Genomic DNA, 10,357 nt, shown 5'->3' with positions numbered 1-10,357 from the left:
TTTTTTTTTTTTTTTTTTTTTTTGCTTGGGGCGGCAGAAATGCTGGAGCCGGCCCTGGTCCTAATCAGATGTTAGTATTGTTTCTCTGAATATCTATTCTCTTTGTTAATATTTAATTGAAAAAACCTTGCTATAATGTGCTCTGCAGGCACCAAGGAAAGTATTTCTGGAAAGATATTAATTGTTAATTCAACAATTGCTGACTGTTTCCCTTGCACAGCACATGCTGTTGGAATTGATTAACCATCTGTTATTGACTGACTTTTGAAAACCTGAGTTTAAATCAAATTCACACACAGGAAAGAAACTCAAGAAGAAAAGGCTTGTTGTAGAGCAGTTGCAGTTAATATCACCCTGCATTAATTGACAGTAACATGTTTGACAAAAGTGGCTGCTGTAAATACTGCCTTCATTTCATGGTAGGCATATCGTTCCCTGCTTTTTTTAAAGCGCTCTAAGTGTAAGAAAAAGCACTTCATAAATACAAATATAAACGTATTGCAAGCAGTGCTTGTAAAACAACTGCAGGACCTGGTCCCTGGCACTTTGCCTTTCTACACAACAAAACAAAATTATTATTCAAACCGAACAGGGGGTTAGTCAACTTAACCGAGCAAGATTTACTATTGAGTTTCCTTTACTACTCAGGGATACGATTTCACTTTCACAGCAGAAAAGAGATTATATCATTTACATAACAAGGTAATAAATAATTGGTTACTGTACTTACAAACTTACTGCCTTATGTGCAGATGATAAAAACTACATTCTGATGTTGCTAGTCTGACTTAATTCCAGAAAAATCGGAGAACCAAGAGAGAAGGGTTGAAATTGCATCCTTACGTGCCCCCCACCCCTGTGCCCAATGTGCCTAAGTAATGGATGGGTTGGCCTGATGTATGAATAAGCTAGGCAGAGCTTGGCAAGTTATAAAACACTAGTGCTTCAGAGACAACTTAAAAAAAATATTTGTCAACCATATTAACGCTTTAAGTGCCTTCCAGCACCACTTTCTCCTCTTTTAACTTCAGAAACACTTATCAATATAATAAAACTCAGTGTAGTCTAATTATATACTTTTTTTTTTAACTGGAGGACAAGATAGACTGCCTGACTGCCAACAACATTATTCTGCTTTATTAGCTGTCTCTCTATTAATGTACTGTGTGTGCTTTCTTTTTATTTTCCTTTCTTGAGTTTAGGCTTCCCTCTATTCTTTTCTTTTTTTTCTTCTCTTTAACTTTAGGTTTGGTCTTTCCCTTTTTCTTTTTGGCTTTAGATTCATCTTTCTTTTTCTTCCCTTACATCTGAGGCTTGACCTTTTTTCACCCTCTTTGGGCCAGATCCTTGACTGATGTAATTGATGTTACATCTGAGGTTTAGGAACATAGGAATGTAAAAACATAGGGATTGCCATGCTGGATCAGACCAGAGGTTCATCTCGTCCAGTATTCTGTGTCTGACCATTGCTAGCTCCAGATGCTTCACAGAAAGGTATAAGAACCCCACAATAGGTAGATGTGAGATAATTTGCCCTCTACACTCGGTCTCATCCTGATCTCTAATAGTTAGAGATTTGCTTAAGCCATGACACTTGAGGTTTAATATAGCTTCTGACATTTTAAAGAAACCAGTCCTTTCCCTTAATCTTCTCTTTTGAGCTTAATCTTGGCCCCTTTCTCCTCCATCTTCTACTTTATTCTGTTTGAATTTTTCCCCCTGGTTTTCCAAGTTCTCTAACTCATGATTCCTCTGAGTGGTTGATTCAAAGAGTCTTGATCAGTGTCATCAGATAGTACAGAAGATCTGTATGGTCTAGATTTGTCAATGACTGTCTTCAAACACTCTAGTGAGCTGGACTTTTAAAACCCAAAGTGGGAATAAATCTGTGCTGGACAACTCTAATTAGCATTCTGGAATGAGCTAACTTTGCTTTCATTTACCACAAGTCCTCTTATCTTTGCAGCTTGCAGATTTCTTAATTGTGCTGCTGAATCCTCTGCTGAGCTATTATAATTTTCAGCAAGATGCTTTTTACTGGACTGGTGGCAAAGGTGCTGAAACTTTGTCTTCATGTTGCCCACAATCAGACACTAGCTGTATAGCCATGTTCATTGTCAATCTCACCTCTTTCTCTTGTTCTTTTCTTTTCTTTTGTGCAACATCTACCCCTACTTTGGAGGTCTTCACAGTGCTGGACAGTGTACCCTTCTCAGATTTTTGAGGACTTCACCTTCTTATCAGGTTCATTTTCAAGAAATGAGGGGGCATCCTATACCCACCTGTCTCCAAATTCTTTTTTCAGAATTGCTCAAGTTTTCTGCTTTTGTTTCTTTGTGAGCTTTTTGTAGAACCTCATTTTATTACAGTTTGCATCCTTCTGTTTCCCTATCTTGCTCTGTGGTAGTTACTCAGATTTCCTAATAAAATATGTGTCACATAGATTTTTCAGTGTTTCATATACCATTCTTTTTATCTTGACCTAAGTCCAATATGTCCTATGCCTCTTCCCCCATATTGTATATAAAAGAGGTGTACTTGGTATTTATTGGCATAATTGACAAGTTCTGATGCAACATGAAACTGCTCAACACAGTTTATGCATTTTGGCTACACTGATTATAATCAGTGAAATTAATGCTTTCTATAGCAATTATACCAGTGTCAAAACACAATAGAACAAGCATGTTGAGTTGGATGCCAACCACCATCAGATTGGCTAAACAATCATGATGGGTTTAATTTTTTTATTTTCAAATATTTTGGTTCTCTGTATTTTTCTTCTGCTTTTTGAGCCTCTAGCAGCCATGTTTTCTAGCTTTTCTCTGTAACCACAGCGGCCAGAAACTGACTTTTTTTCTTTTTTATTTTCCTCAATGAAAACTGAGATTTGCATGATTCAGGCCCTGGGGCTTAAGGAAAAATACCTAATAGAATGAAACATAGGATAAAATCATGAGAGTTGGCAATGTTGGGATTATGGGAAATATTTTCTCCATTGCCCTGGGAAAATAACTTCTGTTCCTCTAAGAACACTCTGCTTTTATTAATTTTTTCTTCTTTCTGTTGCTGCTGTCCCTGCTAGGCAGCTTGATTTTTCTCACTGTTTTTGCAGACTCTGTCCTCTCCTTTTCTGTTTCCGTGGGATCTAGGCTTCCTTGATGGAGCTGCTCTGTTTTTGGCCTGTGGTCCAGTTCTTCTGCAAAGCAACCTTTTATTTTTCTCACCCTGCCTTACACTCTTCATTGAACTGGGGTTTCTCCTGCCCTCTTGGCCATTCTCAATCACTTTAATATTTTTTCTCTCTTTTAGCTCACTGCTGGTAATACAGTCTGATTTAGTGGCTGCCCGAGAGCTTGAGAATGGAAAAAATAAACCCTCTCCTCACTTCAGAGGAGTTTCACTTACTTTCTCTTCCTTCCTTCATTCCTTTCCTTTTGTTTCCCCCTCCCTGGCGGTGGCATCCAGCCAGTTCTGGCACCGTGTCATGTTATGGTGTAGGAAGGAACACAGAGAGAGGCATGGGTGATTGCAACAGAGTTAAATACTTTTAGTGATAACTGGGAAGTGACATAGATTGTCTCCAGTGCAGTAAGACTACAATGTTAACTCATCAAATGCCTTCGAGCATAATAGTGTATCATATTTTCTGTTGGGGGACCCCAGTGTTAACATCAGGAAGTAGAAAACCTAGAATACTTGACACATTCTAAAAGGAGAGAGGTCTCTGAAGTTAATGTTTTTAAAGATTTCTGAGAGGTGGAAACAGATTCCTTTAAAGCATTGTATATATGCTGGGTAGATAGATACATTATGGGAAATAATTTCATCTTTAATTCTAAATATCCATATCATTTTAGATTTAACTGAGATTGTGGATATGGTTTTGAATGTAGGTTATTTGTAATTATAATAAATGGCAGCAAGGATTGGTGCCCAGCACAGTGACAGCTGAATATGCTGGTAAGCAGCAGGTTTGCAATGTAGGTGCTAAGGAAACAGGTTGGCAGTGCTGGAAATGTCACAGAAGCAGCATGCTTGGCTACGGGAGAGGAATGGGTTGCTTAATATTTTCCTCAATCCACAACTTTCAGCTCCATTAGCTGACACACTGAGCAGTGTTGACCAGCTCTGAATGGGAGGTATGCCCTGCCTTCTGTACCTGGGAGGAATGATACCACAACACAAGGCCTTTGTAGGTAGGAAGGACCTCTGTGGGGCCCTCACAAAGTGGCACAGTGCTGCTATTCATTTTCCAAAAAGCTTATTAAGCGGTGCTGTCTGTGTACAACAGGAAGTTGTTAATGTGCCATGGTTATTCTGTTCCAGGGAGGAGACCTTTTTGATGCCATTACCTCCACTAACAAATACACAGAGCGGGATGCCAGTGGGATGCTGTACAATCTGGCCAGTGCCATCAAATACCTCCATAGCTTGAACATTGTTCACAGGGATATCAAACCTGAGAATCTACTGGTAAGTGAAAGCTCTACTTACTGTATTGTTACTGCTAACTTGGGAGTGAATGAAAGTGTACCTGTGCTCTCAATGAAATAGTCTATGCCATTAGCCTTTTAACTTACTTTCTCTCACATGCTAATCTTTTCATCATCAAAAGGTCTTTAAAACCAAACAGCAGTCACAAAGAATATAGACGTGTCAGGCTCCTAGAAGTTAAACAGTCTGTCTTTAGCAAGTCTTTGTACTAGGACACTAGTGCAGGATTATTCCATACAGTGAATTTTTCAGTGTGTTTTCAGTCTAACTACAAATACTTCATGCAATAGGGCTTTAGGCACTTTCCTTGGAATAAATACTTTGCACCTTTACATAGTACCAAGCTACCCAACCCCCCTACACAGGAGATTAGTAGCAGTATTTCAATTTACAGACATACAAACTGAGATTACATGATCTGCCCAAAAGCATGTAGTGTTTCAGTGGCAGATCCAGGAATAGAACCCTGAAGTCCATCTCTGACTGCTCTAACCATATAACAGTCTAATAGATCTTTCTGTTAGAACACTTTCCTTGTTAGACAGTCTAAACCTTCCTTTTTCTATTTTAATGTCATTGATTTTCTTCTGAGGGCCCAGTCCAACTCCCATTGAAGTCACTGAAAAAACACCCTAAACAAATTCTCTCTCTCCTTGGGGTCTACATATTTCTTGACTGTTATTGTGTCCACTGTCATCTTTAGTTCAGTCTTTGCCAGTAAATTAGTATCTCCAGTCCCTTAATCATTTTTGTGTTTGCTCTCTGAATTTATTCTAACTTGCAGAGAATTTTCAGTATCAAGGCGCCCAAAACTGACTGTGTGTTTTACAGCAATAATATAATTTAGATTGTAAAGAACATAAGTTCTCAGCTGTGCACTGTCTGCCATCATCTTCTGTGTTTAATATTGTTTGGCAATGGAAAGTTGTTATGGGAAAGTTGGTTCAGGTAAATCTTCACACACTTGCAGAGAATTGGGTTTGTACAATTCAGAACTCCACAGTGACAGCTGTCTGTATAGTTCTAGCCATTCTTGGCCTAGTTTTTCAGAAAATGCTAAAACCATGTAGGCCAGGGCTCTCATTAGACATGAACATGTACACCCCTATAGCAGTCTTAATGCTAGTGTTCATAGATTGCTGCATGCATAAGTTATAGCAATCGCATGTCAGGATTCATTAATGCTGTGACTTGGAATGTGCGGGAAGATTTCATGGAAAAAGACCTACCATGCTTTTGTATTCAAACTTCTTAAATTCCTGAAGTTTGACAGCAGTAGCCTGAAGCATTTTTAATGTCTTTCTGCCTCCACCCTCATTATTCCCTTGTTGGTAATACCCACTGGCCTATCGTGAGTAATCATGTTGTTCTTCACTTTATTCAAATTGTTCGAGTGTATTTTCCAGTCCAGAGAACACAAAGGTCATATGCTGCTGTTGATACTAAACAATGGCTAGAAGGCACTAAACTTTTCACAAAGACCATAACTTTCAAAACAAGCACTTGCATATTAAAACTACTTCAGCTCCACTGATGTAAAAGAAAAGAACTATAAAAGGGTATGGGGGCACTTCCATAGAACTTATCAGGTATATGGGGGAGCACAGGAAACGTGTGTTCCCCTTGGTACTTGGTATGATAAATTAGGCAGCACTCATCTGATAAATATAAAGGATCTGATTCTCATTTACACCCATTAAGACGCAATATATCGATCCCCGAACGCGCTCCCCGTCGACTCCGGAACTCCACCGGAGCGAGCGACGGTAGCGCAGTCGACGGGGGAGCCGCGGCCATCGATCCCGCGCCGTGTGGACCCCCAGGTAATTCGATCTTAGATACTTCGACTACGAAGTTGTGTATCTTAGATCAATCCCCTCCCTAGTGTAGACCAGCCCTAAGGCCCCTTTACTGTGCTCTGGCAGTGTAATGGGGTATTAGCGTACATGGAAGTCAGGTCTCTAGTTTGTTGGTACATATTGACATCAAATGTGTTGTCTCAGCACTTAACTCCACATATATCACAAAACATAGAATTGTAGGGATGGAATGGACCTTGAGAGGTCATCTAGTCCAGCCCCCTACACTGAGGATTACCAAAGTGTATCTAGACCATCCCTGTCGGATGTTTGTCCAACCTGTTCTTAAAATCCTCCAATGGTGGGGATTCCACAACTGCCCTTGGAAGCCTATTCCAGAACTTAATTATCCTTATAGTTAGAATGTTTTTCCTAATATCTAACCTAAATCTCCCTTGATGTAGATTAAGCCCATTACTTCTTGTTCTACTTTCAGTCGACATGGAGAACAACTGATCATCAGCCTGTTTAAAACAGTCCTTAACATATTTGAAGACTGCTATCAGATGCCCTCTCAGCCTTCTTTTCTCAAGATTAATTATTTTAATCTTTCCTCATAGGTCTGGTTTTCTAATCCCCCCTTTTTTTTTTTTTTTGCTCCATTTTGAACTCTCCAATTTGTCCCCATCTTTCTGAAAGTCTGGTGCCTAAAACTGGACACACATCAGCTCAGGCCTCACCAGTGCCTAGTATAACAGAATAATTACATGTCTTACATATGACACTCCTGTTAATGCACCCCAGAATGGTATTTGTCTTTTTCACAATGGTATCAAATTATTTGGTCATATTCAATTTTGTATTCACTATAACTCTGACATCCTTTTCAGCAGTACTACCACCTAGACAGTTATTCCCCATTTTGTAGTGGTGCATGTAATATTTCCTTCCTAAGTGAAGTACTTTGCACTTAGCTTTATTGAATTTCATCCTGTTGCTTTCAGACCAATTCTCCAATTTGTCAAGGTCACTTTGAATCCCAGTGCTGTCCTCCAAGGAGCTTGCAACCCCTCTCGATTTGGTGCCATCCATAAATTTTATAAACATATTCTCCACTCTGTTATCCAAATCAGTAGATAAAATGTTGACTAGTATTGGACCCAGGACTGACTCCTGCAGGAAACAATATGCCCTCCCAGTTTGACAGCAGACCACTGATAACTACTCTAAATAGGGCTTTTCAAACCAGTTGTGCACCCATTTTATAGTAATTGCATTTAGACCACATTTCCATAGTTTGCTTATGAGAATGTCATGTGGGACTGTGTCAAAAGCCTGACTAAACATGTTGTGACATAATAGATTGCCATGACGTCAGGTGATCTCGCACTATAAGAAAGTCAGTATTTGATCCATTGACTACATTACTGCTCTAAAGTTCATCTAGGCTTTGATAGAGAGGGAGATTATGGTCTTTAGCACAGTACTCAGAGCTAAGAGTTTCTGAATTCTAATCCTGTCTCTGACAGTAACTCTCTGTGGCCTTAGGAATGTCTTAACCTTTCTGCCTCAATCGCCTGATCTGTAAAATGGGATGATATTTATTTGTCACAGGTGTACGATGAGGATTAGTTTCTTAACATTTTATAAACACTTTGAAGTTGGTAATTTCTATACAAATGGTTTTGTTTATTATCCATTTTAGCAGAAAAATCTCCATGAGCTTTCAATGTGCTTAAAGTCTGTAATGCTGTACCTATGCATCCACTTGCTCTGTTCTCTGGAGGACATGCCTTCCATGTTTTAATTGGAACATTTTTATAATTGCTGCTATTTAACACGTTTATTTTGTGAAATCATGGGATGTTTTTATAGCCATATAATAAACCCTAGAGAACAACTTCTCTGACTGTTGCCATCTGCAGTGATCACAAGAGCAGCTTAGAAAATACTGACAGTCTTTGTAGTAATAGGATACATATGGTGGCACACAATTATGTGTTTCTGCATTCAATTAGTGTTGTACAATTACCCAGTTTTATTGCTTAGTTAAAACAGTGAAAGCACTACATAGTGGGTAATTTGCACTAATCCCCATCTCTCTAATTGCCCTTCAGTGTTTAAATGCAGTAGAACATGTATAGTGTTTGTTCTGAATGAGATGAGCATTAAATTATCATTCACATTCCTTGCGCCTTGACTGGCAATTAACGTACCACTTCTTCACATTAGGAGCACTTTTATAGAGAGCACTAAATAGAGTTATAACAGGGTGAGGGAAAACTATTCTGTTCTAGCGTTACTAGAAAATCAACTGAAATAGTCTCTCAAGGAAGTAGTAGAAGCCTCATTCCTGGAAACGGACTGACAAAACCCTAGAAAATCTACCATACTGCACAATTCCGCATTGGCAGAGGAATGGATTCAATGACTTAAGAGGTCTTTTCTGTAATTAATTGCTCTGATTATATGGTTCATTCACATCACCAGTGTGACTAGTGAAATTAATCTGTAAACATGCACTAGATTAACCAAACTAGGTGAAGGCATTTTCCACTTTAAAAGGCCATTGCATTAAGGATGAATACTAGTTACAGTGGCTTCAGCCACTGATCTCTAAATCACTTCTTTACATTTTCCACCAAGTGTCTATTTAAAGTTTCTAGTTGCTAGTCTTTAATTAAAACTGTGGTTGAAATTAGATTTATTGCTCCCATTTCAGCAAACACTTCATTTCAGGAACCAGATGTATTTAACAATCGGTGTTTTTAATAAAGCTGAAATTACATTTTTAATGGTCTTTATGCCCATTTTTTGCTGGCTTAATAACAGAGAAGTGTGAATCCATTTCAGATTGTTGGTCCTCTCACATAACAAGATCCAGTTTCATGCACTTATTAAAAACAATCAGAGGAACAGAGGATTTCTGTGAATGCTGAATCTCCCCTCATAATATAGAAGACCTGATATAATATGTTGTATAGCCCTACAATACAGAAGAGTGTCGAGAAGGTTTCTTAATCTTTCTATGCAAGGTTGTACAGCAAATGAAGAAAAAATTCTCTTCATAGGATGGCTAGTTACAGTTGTTTTTGATGGATCCCTAGCAAACTGTTTCAGTTGATGAGGAATGGGTCTTCTAGGAAAAACTTTTGCACTAAGTGAGCAGATAAAGAGTCCCTGTTGAGCTCACTGCCCATTTCTTAAGGAAATCTCAGAAGTTTCTTTTGCAGGAATTTGTAATTCAGTGAGGCTTTTGTTGTGGCAGTGGCTGTTCAAGGTGGTGGTGCAGCACATGAGATTACGCTTGTAGACTGAACACATTTTTTAAAATGTTGTTAGATTAAACTGCACTAAATTTCACCATAAATCAACATTAAAAACTGGAAGAGAGAGCCCCGATCAACTACTGCCTTAAGGGATGATTCGCTGGTTAACATTTTATTTTGATAAATTTAATTATTTTATTTTGACTATTTGTTTTGATATTTGAATATTTGTCAGTGTTTAGGCACTGGGGAAGCAATGGAAATTGGAATTTTCCTATTGTGGCTGCTATCTTTATGTACTGACTGCTTCTAGAATATAAAGTCTCCTCTTGCACTGATTAAAAAGAAAACAAAAAAATTGCAAGTAGCTTTTCACTGCTGAAGAGATCATAATTTAGGGAAGGATTTTCAAGAGCACTCAGTATTGGCCTAACTCTGCTTCCATTGAAGTCAGTGAGAGTTATACCATTGACTTCAATGGAAGAAGAGTTGCGCTAACACTGAGCACTTTTGAAAATTCCACCTTTAGTGTTTTGTGAGCTCTCAAAAGTGAGCATAAGTGCTTAGTGAAGTAACATGATAGCTGAGTGTGTTGTGACCTCTCTAGTGGCTCGTCCATTGGGAGAATAAAAGCCTACTACTGCTGTCAACTAATGGAGTTACTCCTTTAGCTCAGAAGTTCAAATCCCTGTACAAACCTCTCTTTTGTGTATGAATTTTAATAAGCTACCACGGTTGTCAGATTCAGTGGGAATTTAACCCAGGAACTTCAACATCAAAAGCACAGGCCTC

The 10,357-nt window shown here is 38.7% G+C and overlaps 1 protein-coding gene across 2 annotated transcripts in view; it reads left to right on the top strand.

Moving 5' to 3' along the window:
• LOC112121106 (serine/threonine-protein kinase DCLK1) overlaps nucleotides 1-10,357 on the top strand; it is a 345,189-nt gene that overhangs the window by 306,278 nt on the left and 28,554 nt on the right. For both annotated transcript variants that reach the window (XM_029911998.1, XM_029911999.1), the window contains exon 10: nucleotides 4,330-4,476. In XM_029911998.1, coding sequence (XP_029767858.1) covers nucleotides 4,330-4,476 — 147 coding nt within the window. The remainder of the gene's footprint in view (nucleotides 1-4,329; nucleotides 4,477-10,357) is intronic.

This window comes from Terrapene carolina, unplaced genomic scaffold (genome assembly GCF_002925995.2).
Source record: "Terrapene carolina triunguis isolate 2854851 unplaced genomic scaffold, T_m_triunguis-2.0 Scaffold141, whole genome shotgun sequence".
NCBI lineage: Eukaryota > Metazoa > Chordata > Testudines > Emydidae > Terrapene > Terrapene triunguis.
The sequence above is the reverse complement of the archived record's forward strand: the minus strand, read 5'-3'. Positions and strand labels throughout refer to the sequence as shown.